Here is a 26,157-nt window from a genome sequence, read left to right as displayed (position 1 = left end):
AACTTAATATAAAAATAAATAATATAACTAGTATTTTATTTTCTTCCTTTTAACACTTTTGTAATACATTAGTTACCATAAACATATAAAACTAATATAGATCCTGAAATATATGGATGGGCAATTCTTCGAGTAGGCAATCCTTAAAGTGAAACCACGTTTTTAGTATTTTAATATATATATATATTTATTTCCGTACAACAAATCTATATATTTAATATTTATATATATAATTCACAAAGTTTCTTAAATCCTATACAATTTATTGTTCATATTGATGCTGATTTTTTTATAATTATACAATAATTATTTTAATTTATTTACAAATTTTTAATAAAACAACTATAATTTTATTTTAATTATCTAAATATTTATATACATATATATATATAATTACATATAGTAAATGAAATAACTCTATAAAAATAGAAATTAACTAGTTAAAATAAAAAATTTGCATGAAGTGAAATGTACTTCTATCATAAATCAGCAAATAAATAAATAATTAAATACAAAATATTGTAATTAAATTACAAAAATATAGCCAATGCGAAATAAATTTAAAAACGTTTAATTAAAATTTAATTGCGCAAATGAAATAAAAGTAGAAACAATCGTAAAAATAAACTTCAGCATATTTATATTGAATATAAAAATAAACAATATAATGAAAATAAGAAAATAAAATTTAATATAAAAAGTTCCAAATTTTTAAACAAATTTTTAATACATATATAAGTACAAGTACAGTAACTGATTGATTGTACCTGAAGTTTTTTTTATAATATTAATATTTTTTATAATATAACAAATTTTTATAATATAAAATTTATTATATAAAATAATAATAAAAAATTATGTTATATATTTAATAAAAATAATTAAATAATAATATAATAGAGACACAGAGAGTGAAAAAAGAGGATAATAAATAATAGGTATATTATTATACAGAGTTTTTCTATCAAATATTTACAACAGGATAAATACTTATCATGATTATTTAATTTTTTGGCAAACACTCGTGAATTTGTTGTCGTTTAGTGTGTTAATTAATTAATTTTAATTAATCGTTTATGTTAATTAATTATTTTTCCGAATTTATTCTCTTGATTTGCTACCGCAGAATGCACAGAACTATGAAGACTCCGACAACCGTCGATGCTATAATTCCATTGTGGGCTATTGTGCCTGTAAGGAAACATAAAGGCAATAACAATAAATCAATAAAATTACTAATTTCTCTTAGATTTTGCTCTATACTTCGGTTCATAATTATTAATAATTAATTAGTAGTCTATCTAAATTGAGTAGGAGAAAGTGCAGAAAGCTAAAAGCAGAGGTTTATGATATAGAAACTTACGAGAAGTTCAAGAAGTTAATAAAATGTGGTGCTTCCATTTAGTGGACCTGCCTTCAGGCGGTGCATATATATATATATATATATATATATATATGTTACATATTTATAAGTTTTTTATTTCCGATTCTTCGTAATTCTCCCGTCCAACAAAATAAGATTAGACAAGAATTGAAACCTATCACGATATAAAAGTAGTGTGAAAGGAGCAGAAGCCATTTCATAAAATGAGCAGCAATATCAGGTTTCGCAATAAATTTCACACGGCGCCACTCACCATGACAAAAGACTCGAGCCGAAACGTGTGCTGCATCGTAAGGGCATAAACAGTGAGGGTTGGAAATCGATAGAAAATATAGTAAACTGGTAGAAATAGATACATTAGTTATTTGAAAAATTTGTTCGTCGTACTTCTGTTATATTGTCCTTCCCTGTTCTCCACTGTGTCAAAAGTTTGAAACGTTAAAACGAAAACTTTATCATATTACTATGATGAATTACGCTGGTGGAGTTGAACCGACGTCTGCACAGACGGTTCATTATTCATTAATTGTCAAAGTTTCAACATTATTCATTAGTTTTGCGACACAAGGATTTGTCAATTTTGTTTTAAATTGTTTCATGTACAGTGAAAAAGACGAGGACGACCGCCAAAGCCACCAAAAAAATCAAGCAAACTCAACATCAAAAGTTAACGTTAAATGAGAAGTGACAAAAAACCTTTTTGAATTTTTTGAACATTTTTTCAATTGCAGCAATGTGTATCTTTTCCTCACTTACCGCTCCCGGAGTCCCTGGTCGCCAAAATGGGCGCCAACCGGGGTCCTTCCTCAAGAATGACTTCTCCGCTAGCCTTGTACAATTGGTACAGCTCCGCGGTGCACCTGAGTTTAATTTTTCCGTCTTCGAACGCCCTCACGTCCAAGGGAAGTTCTAGATATATTTTGGACCGCTTTCGTTCTGGTGGAATGCCCCCTTTGGAGGACGAAGAGCCCCCTGCTGTAGATGGAGTCGTAATGTTTGGGGTCGGCAAAGTGTAGGGTCTTGATTGTTGGGCGCTTCTTGGGATCCTTTTGAGACCTGGAGTGGGAAAGAGAATTGCTTTGGTGAGTAAAAGAATCGAGATTGCTAAAATTGTGTATTTTGGGCTTTAATTATTTTATTTACATCGAATGCAATAGATTTCAATTAAAAAACTAGTGGGGTGAGTGGCATCGTGCCTTAAGGCAAATTGCTGGAACTTCCCGTACCGTAACGAAATGTTCGAGGAATACTGAATGTTTTCAAATAGATTATTATAAATATTGTAACATTGCCTAATATTTATAAGAATTATATAAACTGAATTGCAAAGTTGCAATTATTTGTTTCAACAAAAAACTAAAAAAAAAAAAAAAAAAAAAAAAATTGAACAAAAATTTTTTTTTCCAAAATCAATTATTTTGTTAAGACAAGCAAAAAGTTTTTTGAATCATTCAAAACGGACGCTTAGTTCTCTCAAAAACTGCCATTTTTTACATATTTGGCTCCGTATCTTCGAAATGGCTTAAACATAAACACTTCTCCCAATCATTACTAATTGAATGTTTTTTAGATCATTCAAATCGGATACTCCGTTCTCTCAAAAATTCGATTTCTATTTTCCGCACTCTTTGCTCCGTATCTCCGAAACGGCTGGACCTGCCTTTGCCAAAAACTAATCAGCTCTTTTCCCTATCAATAGGAATCGAATGTTTTTTGAACCATTCAAATCGGTTGATCCGTGCGCCCTAAAACGTGACTGGAAATTTGTATCCACACATACATACACACACACACACACATACACACACACACACACACACACACACACATCCATTTTTTCTGAGGTGTGCCAAAATGTTCAGAAACCTTCAAAACGTCGAGAAATGTAAAAATTTTCAATTCCGATTTTCGGCCCATTACAATAACTTACCCTACGGGAAGTTAAAAATATTTAAGAATTGCAAGTAAACATATTAAGGTTTTATTTTAAACTCGATTTCAAAGTATACCGAGTAGCCATATGGTTGTATGAAATATTGTAGATTAGAATTTGTAGAAATTTTCCAAATATGTAGTTTGTAACATCAGGCCAACGATTTAGAGGTTGTAATACTATTAACAGATACTGGGCTTATGATAGATGGTTCAATTTTCTATAAATTAGTCTAATTATCAATTTTCATTTCACTATTTGAAAGTTATCTAAGATTTAATAAATAAATGATCAAATAAGTCGCGCTACCGAAACGCGTATACTATAAATAGTACGTCGGGATTATTCTAGTATATTAATATTTATCCATCCAGTTATGAGTTATGAGAAATACTTTGTGAGTCGTATCTTAAAATAACTTCCGAGTCATCGTAAATAATGTAGATATAAAAATATTCATGTAATATCTAGGAATAATATTCATAGAAAGATGTATCGCGAATAGAGAGAGATCTGGGGAGCGAATTCTTCTAAATAAAATAAATATATAAAATAGATAAATTTACTAAGTTAGTAGAGTAATTTAAATAAAATAAAACTAAAGGAAAATCATATTTTTATATGTGTGCCTACTTTCTTCTCTACTCTTTTTTATATTAAAAGATAAAATATATATTATAATGAACTTTATATTATTACAATGAACTTCTTTAATATGTTGTTGTGTATCATTTTATTTTTTGGATTTGTAATTTATATTTTATATGAAATAATATTTTAAGTATTATGAAACAACTTTTGTGAAAATATTCTCACCTGGTTTTCGAAGTCGATAATCATCCAACAGGGCTTCAGCTCCAATATTTCGAAGCTCATCAATTCTTTCCATTGATATGCTTCTGGACTGCGCAATTGCATTGAAACTTTCCGGTGGATGGTTCGAGTAAAATATCTTGTTTATCTTTAAAGCAAAAAAGATAATAAGATAAAAGTTAATAGAACGATTTGTTTTATTTATTGTTTGGTACCTTGTTGTCGTTTATGTACCAAGTAAGGTTTGCTGGAGGCGTCGAAGGGGGCGACGTGCAACTTGCCTTCAGGGTGTCACCAGCGGAGTAGCGCCTCTTCTCGGCGTAGATGTCGGGAGGCCCAATCGGTAAATCTGGAATGGTAAAGGATATTTTAAAATAAAAAAACAGGAAGAGATAATAGTGAACTATTTTTTTTGTATGCTAAACTCGATCAATATAAATGATGTTCAAATCAATATTCTAAAAATGCACCTAGATCAACACTGAATATAGTAATTAAACTCATAAATTTGTAACTCGGAAATATTCTCCTAATGGTGTATAAATAAAATCGTCCATTCCTCCTTCGTCTCTTCATCTCCTGCTTCAACTTTTTAACACATGGTGGCTTTTTTATTCTATTTTCCCGGGTTTGTTAATTGAAGCAGATGTTCAGAGATATATTACTCATACTCATAAGTCCAGCCGGAAATGCGTATTGCATTAGTGCAGTTACACACACCACATGAAGATGATCCATGGCAACTGGAATCAGAGGTTCCCAAAGGAATGATGATAATTGGGAAAGATTTAACCCTAAAGTGTAGGATAACAGATACAGATGCCAATGACTTTTATAACAATGTGGCAGTGTTTTTTTTTTGTGCAGAACTTTATACCTCCTATAAATTTTGCCATACTCTAAGAATAGAAATCTATGTATATATGTATAGATCAGAGACATGGACTTTAGGAGAAGAAACACTACTTACCATCAAACTAAGTTCCAACGTCCGAAACTAATAAATCCATCAAAATTGATACACTATTGGCCTAGTATGTCGGCTTATAGGTAAAACGTATAATAGCAACCTGAGCGCTCATTCGAAAACTGATAAAATGCAACATTTGGACCAAGGAAGAGCAATATAAGACAAGTGATGAAAAAGATGCTCCTAAACCATCAACCTGCCTTCGTCATCATCAACACCCATATGGCGTCTTAAATCGCAAATTAACAAACGTGGGTGTTTCATCTATCCATCTATTCGGGGCCAAGTCATCAATAACATATATTGAGCACTTGTCAAAACATATACATGTCCGAAAGGAGGATTCTATTCCTGAATCGCTTTTAACCCGTCTTAACTCCTCTGTCGATTTATCAAAAGCAGCCCGACCGCATGCTGTACACATTCTCGGCAGATGCAGGGATTGGAAACATTTGGATAATGGATGGATGGTTGGGAAATTGGAGATGAATAAGACCATGCTGGAGTGTTAATTGATATTGGAGTCTGGGGTGTAATAGAAAGTTTTAGTACTGGTGTTGCTTAAATAGTTTATATCTGAGTTATGTGGTATTCTATGGGCATAATTTTGCATGGAGATAAAGATGTAGATACTAAGGCTTAATTAGAAGTCTCATTGAGCATTGTTGACTCTATTTGTGTCTTTGGAATAGTTCATATTAGCAATTTGTAGCATTCTGATCATTGGTTTTGAGGTTGAATTGTTTTATGGACACGTTCTTGAGAGGAATGCGAGAAAAAGTTAAGTATTATTTAATGTTGAAAATTTGCTTCTGATGATCTATATGAAAAATTAAAAAAAAAAAAACACAGAATGAATAATAAAAGAATTGAAAATAAATTAGTCATCAAAACAATGCAACGTTTGGCTAAACTCTGAGGCAAATGCATCATCTTCCAGACTTTTTTTCTTAAGTTTGTCTTATCAATGAAGAAGGAATAAGATGATTTGTTAAAAGAGACAGATGCAGAAAATTACTCCAACCAGGTTGCTAGCTCCTGAATTATGGCATCTAACACTCGAGCGTGTTAATTTCATATTTCCGTTACAGAAATAACAAGAAGCGTTTCAAATCTATTTACTTTGGTGTATATTTAGCTTCTTGGCTCATAAAATCCTTTCTGGATCGCAAAAAGGGAGTAATGTTCTCCTTGAAGATGACTTAAACGAATAATGATTATTTTATGGGTGCCTTTAGGCTTTTCATTGAAATTGTTTTTGAATCCTTTTTTAATAAATCAAGTCATGTGATGTAAAATAAAAACAACCGACCAGCGTGCCCCCCGGATAATAAAAAAGTATCCCGCTTTTGCCCACTTGATTAATGGCGAACGTGATAAGATACTGATCACTCATTTGTTTACGAGTTTTCTTTAACGTTATTTCCTCGGTTTTTCCTTCTTATCAAAACGTTATGGGCATAAATCTTATGCCATTTCTGTAGGCCATTAGAAAACGAACTGTTTTTTCCCTTTTCTTCGTTTTTTTCTTGATGGCGTGTTCGGGGGCCCTTTTACGAGACTTGTTTCTGACTTATTATTAAGAAGGAAGCCGTCTTTTGAGTACGATATCGAGATAATCGTGGAATGGTTCATAAATATTTATTTCTTTTTTTAGGTTTAATTAAGACATAATTGTGTAAATCAAGTCTGTAATGCTCAAGGTCTCGTATTAATTAATAAGCAAAGTCCCGTAGAGCTCATTAAAATTGTCGTCTGATGATGGATTAGAATTTTCAAAAAGCATATTTTGATAAAATCTATTACAATAAAAAAAATGTTAAAGAATAAAATTACATATAAGTATAAATTTTAGCAATCTTATCATTTTTAGTATTTATTACTAAAATGAACTCATATTGCAAGATTTTAGTGCGTTCTAGATAGCTCATTAAATATATCATTTAACTTAAATCTTCAATAATTTAGATTGACTTATAATTTTCAGTATTTGTTGACACTTTGTGTAATAATATAATAAAATTGTAAAATTGTAGTACAAACGATGTGTATTACAAAGCGATTTAAATATGCGTTTGTATAAAATTCTTTTCAAGAATTATGATATTTTTTCTTCCGGACTGCAAGAGATTTCCTAGAATTTGTTCCTTTCTCCTCTCTTTGGAGAAAATCCGTAAATCTAACGCGTTTACAATTTAATTATTATTAAGACGCAATTTCCTCCTAATTCTCTTATATCAGGGATTTGCATCTTGGACGTTATTTCTCAAAAGGGACGTGGACATTTATTTATTATATCTCTTGTAACTTTTAAAGCAGTTGGATGATATGGATGGTGTATACAAGTATTCTGTGCAAAATTAGATAAGTTACGATAATGGATAATATTTTGGCTGAACAGCAACTTGGTACACTTTAAAATTGTAACTAAATTAGGCGATTTTGTCCCATTTACTTTAAATTTATTATATCTATTGTAACGTTTAATTCGTACTTCCTACATAACAAATGTTTGACAAAGTTATTTATTTATAAATTACCTATAATAACAAATATTGGTTATTATCTCAAATCGGTATTGCAAATAGACAAAAGTAGGTATTTTATTACTTATTATAACATAAAAAAATTATAAGTTTATTTAAATGTGCTCTACGTAAGAGTATTAAAGATTTAAGTTAAATGATATATTTAATGAGCACCCTTTGTAATAAAATATTGCAATTTATAAATTATTTGTGAATTTATTTATAATATGTTATTATAATTATTTTTTTGTAACCAATTTCTTGAACGATTTCAAAATATACCTATATTTTAATATTAGATAAATAGTTTAGATTATTTAATTTTGTACAAATTTTCTAAATTCAACATTTATATCAATCAAATTGTTTAAAAGTTACAAGAGAGATTCAATGGATAAATTCACGAATACATTGGAACTCGACTGAATATTAAATTCGATGCACATACATAAGTATAATCTAATTAATTATTTGAGTTCAATTGCGATTTAAAAGTGCAGTTTCATTATTTCAATAAATATTGTAGTTCACATGTTATGGGTGATGCATAATATTTTTTACACTCAGGTATTACAATTTTACTTATATTAAATATTTTACTACTATAGATTTCATATGCAATAGTGTAAATTAGTGCATTATATCAGACATGTGGAAAAAATAAAAGGTTTAAGAATTACTTAAAAAATCCCACAACGATTTTTGAAAAATGAATAAAGTCCATAAGAATTGTCTTAAAGAGAGAAATACAAAAGCAATATGTTCTTATAAGTGCGTTCCAATTGTTGCTATGGGTTGATCAGGCTATAGTTTGGCATGGCGTGTTTTTAAGCAGCAAATGTTGTGGGACTATACAGTATTGTCCCATTTAATTTACGTATTATACGTAATATTAAAACGTATTATTAACGTACAGTCGTATTGAATATAATTTACGATTATACAATTTTTCCTTACAAATTATTCATCAATCAATCTATTGTTTCCAAATTTACCAGACTTTCAGTGAAAAAAAAAATGTACATGAACGAGTTACACAAGCGGGCTAACGCGTCGTTCCTCTCCCACCGGTGCGCCCCCCTGTCTATTTCGCCCCCGGGAACACCTTTTTATCGCAACGATCTAGTTTATGGCGAAGGCGCAATCGTTATGCTAATGCTCTCGCAAAGAGGAAAAAAAAAACGAAGAGATGTACAGATTTTGTGAAGTTTAAGCGCAAAGTAAATTACTACAGATTGAATTAATGGAGTTAGGAGCAAAGGGGAGAGGGTGGAGCACTCCCAACTGCTCCAACGTAGCCCATTTTCTTTTGTTTGTGCTCTAATGGATTTTTAGAATTGGAAAGTATTGTTTTAAATTGCTTGCTGGAGTTTGTTTATGCAGGTGGACCGGGATGTATATACATCACTCATATTGATGGAATTGATCGAAAAGTTACTTTTAAACGTGTCAGAAATTTATATTCGATAATAATTTAAGAATATTATGATGCATAAGAATTTACCTCATACTTCATCAAATATAATAAATATAAACATCTTGAATAACACTATATCTTCAAATGTGGTTTTAGAGTATACCGAGTTACTATAGGATGGTATATTGTTAGACATCATTACATATTAATCATTTTCGTACAAACTTCCGGAGTGCATCATCAAAATCAACCAAATGGTTTGAGAGTTATAAGAGAATGTAATGAAAAAATACACTAATCAGTTAGGAATTAACTACGTTATATTGAATTTGAATACCTTACCACTAACTTTTAAATTTCTAAAACATTAAAATTTCTACTTTATATTGAATTTGATTGCCTTGCCACTAACTACCAAATTTTAAGGTATACTAATTTGTTTTTATACATTATTTTATTAACGGTAATGTAAATGATTTAATTTATCATAAACTTTTCTCATACATCATTCACATTGATCGAATGCTTTAAGAGTTTTGAACAATTTAACAAACATATGCAACAATATAAATAGTCTACTTTTAAAACGATAACAAAATATACCGAATTATTGCATGGAATTATAATATAAGTAGACATTTTAAAGATTATTTGATTTTCTACAAATTCCTCAAAATTTATCATTGACACTTGAATTTTATAGACATATATTCAATACGAGCTTTAATTTCGATATTAACTATTATTTAGGCTTTAATTTATTTTTTATTATTTAAACTTATAATAAAAAAAAATTTGTACAAACTATTTTTTTTCAGATAGTCGACATTCTGTAAAAAAATTTTTTTACTTGTCCGTATAGTCCGTATAGTCCGTATAGTTTTTCCATGTGTTCCACATATTTGATTTGAACAATATTTGCAGTACTAAAAGAAAAAATAATAGGTTTTCGAATAACGCTAATAAAAAAGTAATTAAACAAAACGCACTATCCGAAAACATAAATTGAAAAATTATTTTATCCTTTTAAGCTAATAATAAATGATTATTTAGCATATATTAATATACATTATGTGGTCTAGCCAATGTGAGTAGAATCACATAGTTTCTTTTTCTTTATGGTTACGCCAAAAATTGAGTTTGAAAAAAAGGGCCACTTTGGCATATTTTCAATGATATCTCGGTCATAAGATGAGATACAAAGTTGAAATTTGGTATATCGGATGTTTTCAAAAAGACCTTCAAAATGGCGTACAAATTATTTAAATATAAGGGTTTAGCCGATTATATATGGCATTGCGCCCACAACCTTGCTCGTCGTAACTATTATGTACTCGACTGGCAGACCCTTGCCGCCGTCAGAATGGGCTGGCTGTTCACATATACTTTCTGAATAGTTAAAAGAATACACCCTCAACATTTGAGCTTTGTGGGAGCAAGTCATAAAAAATATTGTTTTGACATTTTCCAAAATTGAAGGGATGATGACGCAACTGCGGAATGACTGCCAGAATGGTACTTTCGATAATAAAATATCATTCAAAAAATTTCTAGCTTTGTGAAAACAGGATAGTCAAGTAGTTCACTGACTCTTAGACTAGTAGGGTAAGTAATTAATTTTTATTTTTGTCTTAATTCTCAAAATATCGGCTTTTCAAATATAGTATTGTTTGCTTTTTTTCGGCTTTTCAAAAATCGCATAAAATTCGTATCTCAAGACCAGATAATCTTTTTAAGGCACCATCCAATTAATGATCAACTGTATACATCCAAATACAATGTAAAGTATATTGAGTTTCTTTGACCTTGTGATGTTAGACAAAATCATAGATTAAATAATTTTGTACAAATTCATTAATCGATTTGCTTTAGATTTATATACCAAGTACAAATACACCTCAATCAAACCATAAACTATACCAACCTATTACAGTGAGTGTTCCGGCCACCATGGCGGTGTCGAACGATGGTGCGTCCGCCGACACCTCGCACCTATACCGGCCAGACATAGCAGGCGTCAGGTCCTTCAGGACCACCTGATGGGGCCCCGAGCGCCTCTCGTCGACCGACAGTCCCCCCGCTCCGGGAAAGGTGCGAGTGTGGGGCAACTCTTTGGGCAGGTACCGGACCGGAAGAACTCGCTTCGCCCTCGGTACCACTTGACGGTGTAAAGAGGGTCTCCTGGAAGAAAGGTAGGGTGATTGACTTTTGGTCCAGAGATTTAATTGATACAATTACTTAGTTATAAGGTTTTCATCTAATGTGTTTTTGTTGTTTTTAATAGCCGATTATGAGTACGTCGAGTTGATTTAAGAACTTGGTTGTTAGACCACATTTTTAACTGTTGAATTTCATATGGTTCAGAGGTATTATTTATAGTAAACTAATATTGTAACCTTTTCCACTCGAATGCCGCCTCTCCGGTGGCAAAATTCATATAAATCTCGGAATTTGCAGGTGGAAAAGGTTAAAAGTTATTCACGATTTATAATATAAATGCGCTTATGATAAATTAATTTTGTCAAACGAACCTCTAGTAATAATGTAGACATAGTCCTAAGATTAATTTTAGCTAAGATTAAAAAATTATTTTATTTTCAAACTTAGTTGATTACATAAATTTAATTAGTTGGTAAGTTTTCTTGGATTGAGTTAATTTTAGTTAATTTTTTTTTAATACACAATTAACAATAGATTTTCAGAATCTATATTAATTTAATGCTTGAACTATAGGGTAGCCCATTTAAAAATTGAAATTTATCGATAGCAACTTGTCTGTAGACCACACCGTGCGGAATTTGAAGTTGCGATATATGGGAAAAAAAACTAAGAATTTTGAAACCTTTCTAACGATGTGTAATACTTTATATGTTTTCTTTACAGAAATATCTAAACCGTAAGATCACTAGATCAATAGGACCACTAGATGGACTACCCGTTATTATGAAATATGCGATAACTAAATATATTATTACTACTAAATTAGTCTCAACTTTTTCTAACATTTTTTGTTTTAATTTGTTTTTAATAGCAATTTTTCACTTATCATAAATAAATAATAAAGACCAAGTTTGTTGTAAAAACCATTGTAACTAACAATATTTATTTATAAAAATGTACATATATTTTTTAAATCGTAGATAATTTTTGGATAACTAATCTTGCGCTATAATTAGTATACTCATCAGGCAATATAAACAAATTTTAATTTGTTCAAACCTTATAACAAAGTTGAAAACAATGACGTCAAATGAATATTGTAGTTTTTTTTTTTTTTGAGCTATGAGCATGTATGGGGTAAAAAGTCTTTTAACCACCTTCCATAATTCCTAAACCATTTAATTAAAATTAATAATAATTGATGTGTTTCTGTAATTTGTATAAAATTAAATAATCTACATGTCTGCCTAATACTAAACTCTTACGATAACTAAATATACTCATTAAGATCCCAGAAAATCACTTAATTAGAGTGATTCGCATATCGTTTATAATATATATTTGCATGTGTGTGTAAATATATGTGCAGCACCTGAATGCTGACTAATTAATCAATTTGGTTTATCACTCTGCAAATAATTAATTAATTAAATAAATAAATAATTAATCGGCATCCAATCGAACGGTCGATTGCGTTCGACGGTTTTGTATGAGAACTTCTGTTGTTAAATCATAATTACCAATAATTTGCTTGAAATTAATTTGTTCAAACAATTCTGAAACAACAGGAGATAAATTGTGTATTTGATAATCGGCTATTAGTGGGTAATTGACTGTAAACAAATCAGTATACTCATGAAAATGATTTTTTATAAATAAAATAATGGCACGGACTTTATAAATATATATATATATACTCGTATATATATATATATATATATATATTTGTAATTTTTATTATATTTAATTATTTACAAATCTATTTACCTTCTAGATCATAATGGCATTGAAGTACCACGGATTCTCCACTTGGCACTGCTTCTGGTATCGTCATTACCACATTTCTTAAACATTTCACTTCTGAAAAGAAAAATAAAAGGAGACTTTGAAAATTTTGGTAAGAAAATACTCTCATTCTAAAAATAAAAGTTTTCAGTTTGCTTCATTGTTAAAATATTTAAAAAGTATTGAAAATAATGAACTCATTTCCAAATTCAATAAATTAGTTTATCACTTGAACTAGTATTATTATTGTTTATTAATTTTAACCGTTTTTTTTAACTTTTTTCATTTATTTATTTATATATTATTTTCATATCTCAGTCAGACAGGAGTATCTGGTATGAGAGATTATGAAACAAAATCATATTTTATATAACATTATATATTTTATTAATGAAAAAGTTGTAATACTAATTGAATATTTCTAAATTATAATGTATCAACCATAACTCATTTTTTATAATTACTGTTATTAATAAATAAACATTAAATTACTACTAATATTACTAATAATTTAGGATCGGTTATTATTTTTTAAAATCAAAGGAACTAATTTTATTATTAACAAAAATATTGATTCTTGATGATTAATATTATTATTAATATTTATTTCAAATATTAGTATAATTAATTAAATAACCAAATAAAATAAATTAGTTATTCAGTTTTTTTTAAAATAAATTTGCATTTTCTTAAAGCTATTAGGTTCATAAATTAAAAAGATTCTTTTAAAATTTTGAAATTTTTAAATAAATTAGTATTTCCTTAAACCCATCGACTTCATAAAATAAAAAGTGTCTTCTGTATCAAAATCGCAAATAATTTTTTTTATTTTAATTTCCCACATTTGTTACTTTTTAGCAGTTAATTTATGTTGTATATATTAATACAATTATTATTAATCAGTTCATAAATCGTTTAAAAATATCGAAAACTATACAAATCAATTAGATCTATCTTAAATCTGTAATTATAAGTACAAATTTAAAATCATAATTATAAACAATACATTCAAAAAACAATAATAAAGTATCACCATAAAAATAGTAATTTTATTATTGCAAAGTACTCTATTAAACTTTATATATAATTAATATATAATATATGCATATTAATCTATTTTTATATCAAGAAGTCCTGAACTCTGCAGATAATTTTTATCAGTATGACAAATATGTTTATTGCAAATTTGTACGAAAAGATAACAATAGTATATAAAGTTGATATACGTTTATAATATAATTTCTACAAAGTTTTTTTATAATTTTTAAATAGATTGTTCAATTTTCTTCTATTATTATTGAAGGAAAAACAAAATATAACTAACAATAAAATAGTACAGTTAATATTCTCTGTAAACAATTTGCTATTGGAATAATAACTAATATTTTAAAATAAATTGTTTAATTAAATGCTACTAAATTGTAAATAGTAACACGATGATATATTAAATTATAACAAATAAATTCTATATAACAATAAATATCGAAAATTAATTGATAAACAAAATAAACAATGGCTTGAAATATTATATTACCATAAAATAATAAATATGAATATAACATAATAGAAAAATTATATATTTGTATGTTTTAAAAATAATGTTTCAGTATTAAACTATATAAAAAATTATATGAAATATAATAAAATAATGTTATTAATAATTAATCAATTTAATAAAAGCAAATATTTTATTAAATATTATATATATGGCTTTGAAGCAAATTAAAACGCTTTATGGAAGTTTTAAAATATGTATTTAAATAAATTGTTTTTGATCATACTATAATTTAAATAAATAATAATATAAATTGATAACAACAACAAAAAATCTGTGCACATACACACACACATACTTTTTCCAAATTTGGTCTCACTCGATTCAGATTAGCTTGAAACGTCAAGAAAACATAAAATTGGCGAATCGGATTTTTTATGAAAACATAAACTTCTCCTTCGGGAAGTTAATAATTTGGAATATAATATTAGTATAAATTAATAATATTAAACATTTTGAAACAAAACATACTCTATTTATAACAATAGAGCACAAATTATTTATTTGAATAAATAAATAAAATATATATTAGCCAAACCATTATATTTTTAGAAGAAATTTGTGTTAATTAAATGCAATTACATATAAAAAAATAATGGGTGTTTAATATTAAAAATTTTTTAGTACTGTAATAATAATAATTAAAATATATATCATTTATAAGAATTTGAATCCAAATTGTGCAAAACTTGAATATATTTTATTTAAATTAATATTTTTAATTTAAATAAAATATTATATATCATTTTTATTATTATAAAATTATTATCATCATTATCATAAAATAAATATCATTTTTTGCACAATTAGGATTCAAATTCTTATAAATGATTTATTATAGATTTTAATCATTATAATTATAAGGAAATATCATAACATAAATTATTATTAAGAATTATGAAAATTTTAGTATTTGTTAATATGAGAAAATGACAAATAAAGCAATTAAAGTAATAAACAATAATAAGAAGATAAAATTATGTAGATATTTAAGAATTTTTGATAAATAGATCCATATTCATCTAGTATATTATTATTATATAATGTATATATATATATATATATATATATATACTAGCAATTTACATTTAATTCCTTGTGTTATGTTTGTTAACACAAAATAATTACATTTTCATTTAAATGTACAATTAAACTCTTGGAATTTGAGATTTACCTTTCATACAACCACCTGCAAGTAATAACAAGAAAATCCACTTTACAGTAAAATAAACTGAAGGCATTTTTCACACACAACTTTCACGCACAATTTACACGCAAATCTTTTTCTGAGTTCATAAAATAATTATTCAAGTGTTAATAAATTATGACATTATGATAAATATGTATGTAGACTGGACATAATATTTTTTTTCATTTAGAATTATTATTTTAAATTTATTTATAACGACTGTTTCTTTCTTTCCTTCGCCGTGCGTCCGCGCGGTTCGCTGGTCGACGGTGGACTGAATACGAAAGCTCGGAGAGGCGATCACAGAGCTTTTGCCGGAGGGCGAATAAAGTTCGGGAGCTTTCGTTCTGTGAGAGTGAGATGGGAGGGTAGTTGATGAGGATGCATGAATGAGACGCATGACATTCTAAAAGTCCGGATAGTACGACGAGGTTTAGGAGACACCGGATTAAATGTATTTTTTAGGGAAAAAATTATGATTATTGCATATTTTTTATGAAAATGTATTAATTTTAGTATTTTTTATCATAATAAATATTTAAGTAAAATAATTTTGAATAAAGGAAATGATAACTTTGTTATAGATAATAATGAATTCCTTTGATGCACATCTAGTTTCTAATTCTATCAAATATCGAATGCAATTTTCTTATAAAAGGAAAAATAATTATTTGAGTTCTTACAGTATACATTTAATGTTTATAATTTATATTTATTCTCACTGTAGTGTATAATTATTTACTTTGTAATATTAATAGATATTTAATTATTAAATTTATGATGAAATATTTATAATTTAAGTTAAGTTTCTTGTCAATATGAATTTATATATCATTTGAAGTTTATAAAAATTTAAAAAAAAATATAGAACTAGAATTATAATATGTATATATATATATATATATATATATATATATATATATATATATATTAGCAAACCCGACGAACTTTGTTTCGCCACCAGGTGGTTTCGTGAGAAAGATGAAGAAATTTCTGGAAATTGCAATCGTTTGAAGTCAAACGGAAGACCAGTAGGAATCATTGGTATGTCACCAAATCGCCAGCAATTTTTGATTGAATGGCGAAATTCAGTGCGTGTACATCATTATTCTTTGCGGCAAGAATTGCTCGTTAACTTAACCAAGCATAAATCTGATAATTCTTACTAATGTCATTACTAGAATTTTTAATTACGGTGCGTGAAGTTCCTGCAATTTGCATTAAGGCACATTGCCATGCACCACTAATTTTCTTAGCTATAAACCGGGCGGAGCCCGAAAACCTTTTCAACGAATGCGAAGTTGTCGAAATCGGTTCGTGCGTTCTGGAGTTATATCGTCAGGAAGGAAAACCCGACTTATATATATATATATATATATATATATATATACATAAATATATATACATACATATGTGTGTATGTATCATTATTATTTAAATTTTTCTTGGTATTTATTCTTTACAAAATATAAATCGATTTAAAATTGCTTGCAAAATTGCATAAAATGTTATTAAATCAAAAATAGCCGACTGGGATTTTTTTTCGTTTTTAGGCTTTTTTAAAAATTTTGTGTTTACCACAATGACCAGATTCTTTATAAGGTGAGTACAAATAATTTCTAAACTTCACATATTTCAACTTGTTCGAACAAATTCGTTATAGTTATTTTCAACCATTTTAGCATAATTTATAGCTATTATTTAAATATTTTAAGTAGAATTAAACGTATCGAGATGGCGACAAACGTTTGCAAGTATCAATCTGTATGTTTTTATATATACTCAGCAAATGATTTGCAATATGTATCGTGGCCGAGGTGATTATTACCGTTGTCGAATAAAGCCTCAATTTGAATCTTAAAATCAACACATATTTTTCTAACATGTTTAGTTAAAAAATAAGCAAATAATTTTTCAAAGTATCCAATTTCACGAACAATTGATGGTTCTTTATTGCGTTTGGCCGTTGCTACTGTACTTTTCTTTGGAAAAAGCTTTTATTGAAACTGAAAACTATGTTACCAGTCTATATATATTTAGGTTATACTCAATGTTCAATTTTTGTTGTAAATATTATTAAAATAAATCAACAGTCTGTGCTGAGCCCTGCTTGTACAAGTGTCTTTATTAGTAATAAATTTTTATACCATAGATGATTGATTTAAAACTGTGTTTTTTCTATGAATATATGATTTATGTAAGTACCAAATAATGTTTTATATTTTAAATTTTATGCGAAGTGGTTTATGTTTATGTATTCATAAATATTTTGGCAAACAGTTGTGCATGATTTTAAATAAATAGTTCTTGAATATTTTCAACAAATGAATTGATTTATTGCTTACATCGTAATAATTATTAAATTCAAAACAATTTATGAAAACATGAATTTGTTGCTTTAAACATTACATCTATATTACAGTTTTTGAGGTTACAAATTTTAATTTGTCAAACTTGTTGACAGTAATGTTGATAGTAAACTGTGTAAGCAATCATAGATAAATAAGCATAAATGTAAGTAATGTTATTTTATTTTTATTAGGTGTAGTTCACCTAGAATTAACTTTAATATAAAGATATTGACGTTTATTACAGTAACTCGGTATAATTTGAATTTTAATTGTAATTTGAATTGACTATACCAAATTGTTCTGAAGATTTTTTAAACACATTTTACTCAAATCGTATATAATAAATATCAAATTAAAACCATAGACTATTTACACAATTTATATCAAAACGTTTCTCCAAGTTTGAAAGTGCATTCAAATATCCCGCCATCCCTGTGAAGCATGACGCTTGCAGCGCCTCTATGCAAAATCGTTCCCAGTTTGTTGGGAACTACGTAGTGACTACCGGGTTCATAGTGTTCTGTGTTAGATGCCGCCACCGGCGTCTAACGTTTGACAGTTCTTAAACGACAACTGAATATAAAATAATTTAAATATCCGTGGATAGATACTCATTTATTTATTTTACATTTTAATTTCACTTAGCAAACTCATGAAGTTAAATATATAAATGTATATATTAATGTTTTCATCATTATATATGGCCTAGTATACTTGGTTCGTATGGAAATTGGATATACAAATGTATATATCGATTTATACATGATTATATATGGCAAAGTGTACTTGTTTTGTAAGGAAATTGGATATATAAATGTATATATTGATTTACACATGACTATATATGGCCTAGTGTTTGTGGTTTGTAAGGAAATTGGATATATAAACGTATATATTGATTTATACAAGATTATATATGGCATAGTGTACTTGGTTTGTATGGAAATTGTATATATAAATGTATATATTGATTTATACATGATTATATATGGCATAGTGTACTTGGTTTGTATGGAAATTGGATATATAAATGTATATATTGATTTACACATGACTATATATGGCCTAGTGTTTGTGGTTTGTAAGGAAATTGGATATATAAACGTATATATTGATTCATACATGATTATATATGGCATAGTGTACTTGGTTTATATGGAAATTGTATATATAAATGTATATATTGATTCATACATGATTATATATGGCATAGTGTACTTGGTTTATATGGAAATTGGATATATAAATGTATATATTGATTTATACATGATTATATATGGCATAGTGTACTTGGTTTATATGGAAATTGGATATATAAATGTATATATTGATTTAAACATGACTATATATGGCATAGTGTACTTGGTTTGTATGGAAATTGTATATATAAATGTATATATTGATTCATACATGATTATATATGGCATAGTGTACTTGGTTTATATGGAAATTGTATATATAAATGTATATATTGATTCATACATGATTATATATGGCATAGTGTACTTGGTTTATATGGAAATTGGATATATAAATGTATATATTGATTTATACATGATTATATATGGCATAGTGTACTTGGTTTATATGGAAATTGGATATATAAATGTATATATTGATTTAAACATGACTATATATGGCATAGTGTACTTGGTTTGTATGGAAATTGTATATATAAATGTATATATTGATTCATACATGATTATATATGGCATAGTGTACTTGGTTTATATGGAAATTGTATATATAAATGTATATATTGATTCATACATGATTATATATGGCATAGTGTACTTGGTTTATATGGAAATTGGATACATAAATATATATTGATTTAGACATGACTACATATGGCCTAATGTTTGTGGTTTGTAAGAAAATTGGATATATAAATGTATATATTGATTTATACATGATTATATATGGCATAGCTGGCTTGTAAGGAAATTGGATATATAAATGTATATATTGATCTACATATGACTATATATGTCCTAGTGTTTGTGGTTTGTATGGAAATTGGATATATAAATGTATATATTGATTTATACATGGTCATATATGGCATAGTGTACTTGGTATGTATGGAAATTGTAATACATGATTATGTATGATCTAGTGTTTGTGGTTTGTATGAATTTTAGATATATAAAAGGATATATTGATTTATACATGATTATATATGGCCTACTGTTTGTGGTTTATATAGGATTTGGTTATATGAATGTATATATGGATTTATATATGATTATATGTGGCCTAGTGTTTGTTGTTTGTATGAAAATTGGATTAATTCAATATTATTAAAAAAGCAAAGCGCATACGCTTTTCTGTCTATTCAAACAAATCAAAAAAATAAAAGGCAAAATCTTTGTTAAAAATATCATGGATATCTTTGAAAATTTTAGAAAAATAAAACGGCAAAACCTTTGTAAAAAATACCATGAAAGTTTTACAAGAATAAAACGGCAAAAGCTTTGTTAAAAATACCATGGATATATCTTTAAAAATTTTACAAAAATAAAACGGCAAAAGCTTTGTTAAAAATACTATACCAATACCAATTATAAATGCAAACTAAAGAAGACATAGAAGGTGTTTGCTGCATTTGCATCTAATAAATCAACATTTAGTTTTATTAGTAAATGACTATATAATTTTATGTTGAATGTATATTTTTAAAACATTTTTTTTTATTTTCTTTACAGGTGTTAATGAATGTCTTACAAGGATTTTCATTAAGTTATAAAAATGCCTAACAAGGAACCTTGAAGCCTGGATGTCCCCTATAGTAGAGAAAAAATATTACCAAAAACACATCGGACAGAGCCTTATTGATGGGAAGGACGTAATTATCACAATTGATGAGCTTTCAGGACGTGTACCACTGCGAAACAACGAAATCTTTGGTTGCAACATTGGAATTTTATAAAAAAAATGGCTTTGCTTTCGCAATTTTTGAAATATTTTGACTAATTAAAAAAGATTTTAAAACGCTGATTTCAAAAATGCTATTCGTTTTTGGACATACACCCCCCGAAAAATCGAAATCTTTTGTTGCAGAATCGATTTTTCTTTAAAAAAATCGGCTTTCTTCGCGATTTTCAAAATGTTTTGATTGATTTTGAAACGCTGATTTCGAAAATATTATCCGTTTTTGTATAAATCCACATACACCCCCCGAAAAATCGAAATCTTTGGTTGCAAAATCAAAATTTTACTAATGAAATGAAAACTTTTTTTCGCGATTTTCAAAATGTTTTGACCGATTCTGAAAGTTTTCGAGGCGCTGATACCGAATATGGAATTAGTTTTTGGAAAAAAAAATTCTTCTGCCCCTGTTACCAATTTGAAGTTTGAAAAATCGCCAACTTTGAAGCTGATTTTAACTATGAAGACGATGATAAATTTGTATTTTTTTTGGTTTGGTATAAAGATTGTACTTTAGTCTACACAAAGCATTAATTAAAATTATTAATTTCATTCATTAAGTGCCTTAAAATTGCATTTGAAAGTCACGATTTTGGCCAATTTTGGCTGCTCCTGATAGACTGTCTTTTTATCGAAAAAATAATAAGATTTTCAAATTACACCAAAGTAGGTTTGGTTTACTGCTAACCAGGCGTAAATATGAATTTATTAAAAATTATCTTCCTACTTTTTCTTATCTTTTATATATATATACACGCGTATATATATATATATATATATATATATATATATATATATATATGTGTATATATATATATATATATTATATCGATTTTCGTAATACTGACACTCAATAAATTTAATTCTATCTATATGTCTTATTTATTTACACAGTTTGAAAAATTATTGGCTTCAATTATTTTTTTCAGTCAAATGGGGTTCGAACTGGCGAACCTCGAATTGATATTTTGTCATAAAGCATGACTTAACGACCTCGGCCATTCGCACATTTGGCATACCACATTTTTAGGAAACTTATATCTTTCATTTCAGAAATAAGACTTTATATTTTACAAATAGAAAACAGTTCTGTGTAACCAATTGGCCGAGATCGTTAAGTGACCACTACGGTTGCTCATTGTTTCTCGGTTCAAATCCCAAAGATGCTTGAAAATTCGAATGGTTAGTTTTTCATAAATATAAAATATTAGTTCAAGATATTAAATTCAGGTGTCGCATTTCGACCTTGACACTTAGAATATTTCTGAAAAACTCAAGGTTCGCACTTGACTGTAAGAGAGATACATAAAGAGAGGGGAAAAAAGGTAGAGGAAGAACTGGGGAAAGAGAGGGGTAGAGGCAGATGATGAATAAGAGAGATGTGTATGATACATATTCTTTATTAAAATTCAATATTAATACAATATGAGAATGAAAATAACTTTTATCATCAATAACTCAAATAGCCGAGTGGTTTAAGGGACCGCATACTCGGTGAAATCACTCTGGAGGCACAAGGTGAGACGGATCGAGTCCAGCTGAAGGCAACGACGACCAACTATGAAGCAGAAAAAATGGAGCAGTGCTGGTGAATGGCTGTTGGCAGGCGCAAAGAGGGTCCTGAAACGAACACACCAAGTGATGGTCAACCAGAGGTCCATGATGCGAGAGGTTACACGCAGGGAGACACATTACGGAAGATGCATGCCGAACCCAAAAATCTACCCAAAAACCACAACATGCGAAAAAAACACCAAAAAAGGAAAAAAATGTGAAAAAAAGCGGAAAAAAGGGAAAAAAAAGGGAAGAGAGGAGGAGGAGGAGGAAGGGGAGGGGCAGAACCAAAAAAAAAACCCCCTAAGTCCCAGATCAATTTTTCTCTTTTCTGTTCAGCGTTGAAACTTTTTTATGTTTTTTAGTGTTCCCTCACACCAATTCCCAAAGTCAACACTCGAATGAAATCAAGTCCACGTTGAAATTTTCACAACGAGAAAAAATTACTGGGACTTAGTTAAAATATTTAACTTTGCCCCAATAAAATTTTCTCGTTGTGAAATATTCAATGTGAGCCTCATTCATTCGAATGTTGGCTTTGGGATAATACAGCATGCATAAATAACTCGTCTGTCTTAATTGAAAAGGTTTCAGAAAATTTGGACTTAGAAAAAAAAATATCTGAAAGGACTTAGAAAAAAAAATTATTCGAAAGAATTATAATCAGAAAATTTGGACTTAGAAAAAAAATATATATCTGAAAGGACTTAGAAAAAAAAAATATTCGAAAGAACTATAATCAGAAAATTTGGACTTAGAAAAAAAAAATTATTCGAGAGAATTATTTAATTAATCGATGACATGAAATGATATTAATCGAATCAAAATTGTTTATACGACTTGATGAAACATATGAAACCTTTACAATTATTCGAGACAAAAACAAATTTAGTTGACTTGAATAATATACAAATTATTAGAAAAAGCCATAAAAGAAATTCAATAAAACATGTAAAATGAAATAATGAAAAATGTTCGAAAACTTGAACATTAAAAACTTCAAAACTGTTTAAAGCTGATTGTTATCCTTTAGAAATCAAGTTAAATAATTTTTACTACTTGAATCGAATAATAAACTTGTAAACAAAATTATATTTTGTCTAATCATTCAAGTCAACTCTTCGAAACTTTGATTGCAAGTCTTGATCAAAATTGTTTTTAGCAACAAAAGAATAAAAATTTATCATTTAGCTATGCAGCGATATAATTGAATAAATTTAGAATAAAACTACAGTCAAAGACTTTTAAAAGCTGCATTTAATTAACAATTTCGTAAGTTATATTGAGAGTTTTAAATATTTTGATCAAAACCAACAATCGTGTTATCATAAAAAAAAATGTTCATGCAGTCAATATCGCTACAGGGAAAACACATGATTCTTGACACTGAAAATATCAAATACAAATACAAATATTTTTTCTGTATAATAATGAACAAGAGATGTAATAAAAAAGAGTTTTTTGTTACAAAGTAAGTTTGTAATTTGTAACAAAATACCATCAATTTAGGAGTTACCTAAGGAGGATTGCTAGGGCCTCTTCAACAAATAAGTAATCAATGTACACAAAAAGCTGTATTGGTTAACTAATAATTTAGTTACAAACATTTTTATATACATATAACAATTCTGAATTCCACACAAAATCTGCCCATAGATATAAAATAAAAGAATTTCTGAACGTATTTCTGATTTCTGACTTTCTTCTTCGGCACTTGTATAAATAAATAAAAGAACTGAATCAAAATGTTTTCCCCGTAACAAATTAAATAAGAACATAGTCTTTCACACATATGCCTGCCCAATTAATTTAAAAGCTTTTATTCGCATAAAAGTTGTAGTTGAATATACAAAAGATAAATTGTATTTTATGCATTAAAAATTTATAAAGTATACCTTATTAAAAAAATGACATTGGCTCAAATATAAACAATATTTTTAGCAGATATATGTATGCAAAATAATAATAATGCACAAGTCAGAAAATATTTCAATAAAATATATACAGGTTAATTTATAAATGACACCGGATAACAAATGGACAAGTTCTCAAAGTACCTTCAAATCAATTTGATTTAATTAGAAAAACAAGCATAAAATACATAATTAATAAGAAATATTATTATTACAAGTATAAAAAGTAGCATACAAACTTAATCAATAATTGTAAACTCCTTTCGGAAAATAAATTCTATATCTTTTTATTTATTTCTATTCCAATCGTAGTTTTATTGAAGATGACAAACAATATTGTGTCAAAGAAAAAAGATTTTCAAAATTAATTGACTGCTTTAAAATCAAAATTAAGAAATACTTAATGCATATATACACATTATATATATATATATATATATATATATATATATATATATAATAGGAAACTAAATATTTAAAACATGGTGCATCGAATGCTATACGATAAATGCCTGTATATAATTCCAGAAATATAATCTTTGACTCGATTTGTATAAAACATTATTATTACTTACATTGTAATGAATCCTCTTCAACAGCTCCCAGAACACAAATCCAAGACTTCAACCACCTCTGTAGCATCTGCCAGAAACCTCAAGTACTCGACACAAAATCACTACTTTAAAACCACTATATAACTTTGTCTTTTACATGCCTATTGGACATGTTGCAATTGTCCGAGTAAAGTCTTTACACAACACACAATACATGACATACATTAGAGACTTTTGTGAACTTAAAATTCGATAACAAATTGATTTGAAGTGGAAATGTTTAAGCAATACCTACAAAAGCATACACATACATACATATATAAGTTGCACAATTGACAATTGCATATATATATAAATAAAGGATACTTTGGCTGTGCTGTAAGTAAAATGTTTAATTATAAAATTGATACGAAATAGGAGCCCTGAAAACAAATCATGGTACACACCTAAACATTTCGACACAAATCTATTTTTTGGCTATTTTTGACCATTCCACGTTATATTTTTTATATCAAGTTGTTCTACTAAATTAATTAATCAATTTGATGCACGAATTAATTAAATCTTATCAACAAATTAATTAAAAACTCTTAATTAACACGCGTACATGTTTATTCACAAAAATCTCTTTGACAATTAAAATTAGCAAAATGTCCGACATTAGTACAATTTAAAGCGCGAAATTTAAACACAAAATTTGAAATTTGCGAAATTCATTTAAATTCATCAAAATCAGTTCAAAGTGATTAGATTTGCATAAAAATATAAAATTTTTCAGTTAAATTTGTTTTATTAAATTATTTCAATTTATTGATGAATGTTTCATTTAGATTTGATACTTAAAACAAATAATATTATAAATTATATACCATAAAATTTATAATTACAATTACAATTATATATATATATATATATATATATATATATATATATATCCTCAAATGCAATCCAAGATACAAATAGCATACCAAATATTTAAAAATAGACTGAGTGAACATCTTGATGCTCACAGTGTTCTCTTCTTAAGTAAATACAAAAATTAGATTAAAATTGATATAGTTTATATATATATATATATATATATATATATATATATATATATATATATATAATATTTGCA

At 27.7% G+C, this 26,157-nt stretch overlaps 2 protein-coding genes across 2 annotated transcripts; both read right to left on the bottom strand.

Moving 5' to 3' along the window:
* Positions 1–1,043: 1,043 nt before the first annotated feature.
* Positions 1,044–11,158, bottom strand: LOC113363768. The gene is made up of 5 exons (XM_026606253.1): positions 10,970–11,158; positions 4,346–4,479; positions 4,134–4,278; positions 2,141–2,440; positions 1,044–1,191 (listed from the first exon to the last, which is right to left on the bottom strand). The coding sequence occupies exons 1-5, from the start codon at positions 11,052–11,054 to the stop codon at positions 1,118–1,120; spliced, it is 738 nt and encodes a 245-aa protein (XP_026462038.1). The 5' UTR covers positions 11,055–11,158; the 3' UTR covers positions 1,044–1,117.
* A 9-nt stretch (positions 11,159–11,167) lies between these two features.
* On the bottom strand, positions 11,168–15,827 carry LOC113380863 (the record flags this gene model as incomplete). Its single annotated transcript, XM_026619928.1, has 3 exons — positions 15,720–15,827; positions 12,973–13,065; positions 11,168–11,226 (listed from the first exon to the last, which is right to left on the bottom strand). Coding segments are annotated over exons 1-3 (219 nt in total), but the record flags the coding sequence as incomplete, so codon positions are not given.
* Positions 15,828–26,157: the final 10,330 nt, after the last annotated feature.

Source organism: Ctenocephalides felis, unplaced genomic scaffold (genome assembly GCF_003426905.1).
Source record: "Ctenocephalides felis isolate EL2017-DRISC unplaced genomic scaffold, ASM342690v1 CF-g0.4_SCAFFOLD_00845, whole genome shotgun sequence".
Lineage (NCBI taxonomy): Eukaryota > Metazoa > Arthropoda > Insecta > Siphonaptera > Pulicidae > Ctenocephalides > Ctenocephalides felis.
Note: the sequence above shows the minus strand (reverse complement) of the source record. Positions and strands in the feature narration are given on the sequence as shown.

Bases quoted from the DNA above. Each gene is read 5' to 3' on its own strand.
- LOC113363768 (XM_026606253.1), bottom strand. From the start codon at position 11,054: ATGTCTGGCCGGTATAGGTGCGAGGTGTCGGCGGACGCACCATCGTTC. The intron at 2,441-4,133 runs GTGAGAATATTT...TTCCCACTCCAG, and splicing joins TTATCGACTTCGAAAACCAG to GTCTCAAAAGGATCCCAAGA. The intron at 1,192-2,140 runs GTAAGTGAGGAA...GTTTCCTTACAG, and splicing joins GACCAGGGACTCCGGGAGCG to GCACAATAGCCCACAATGGA.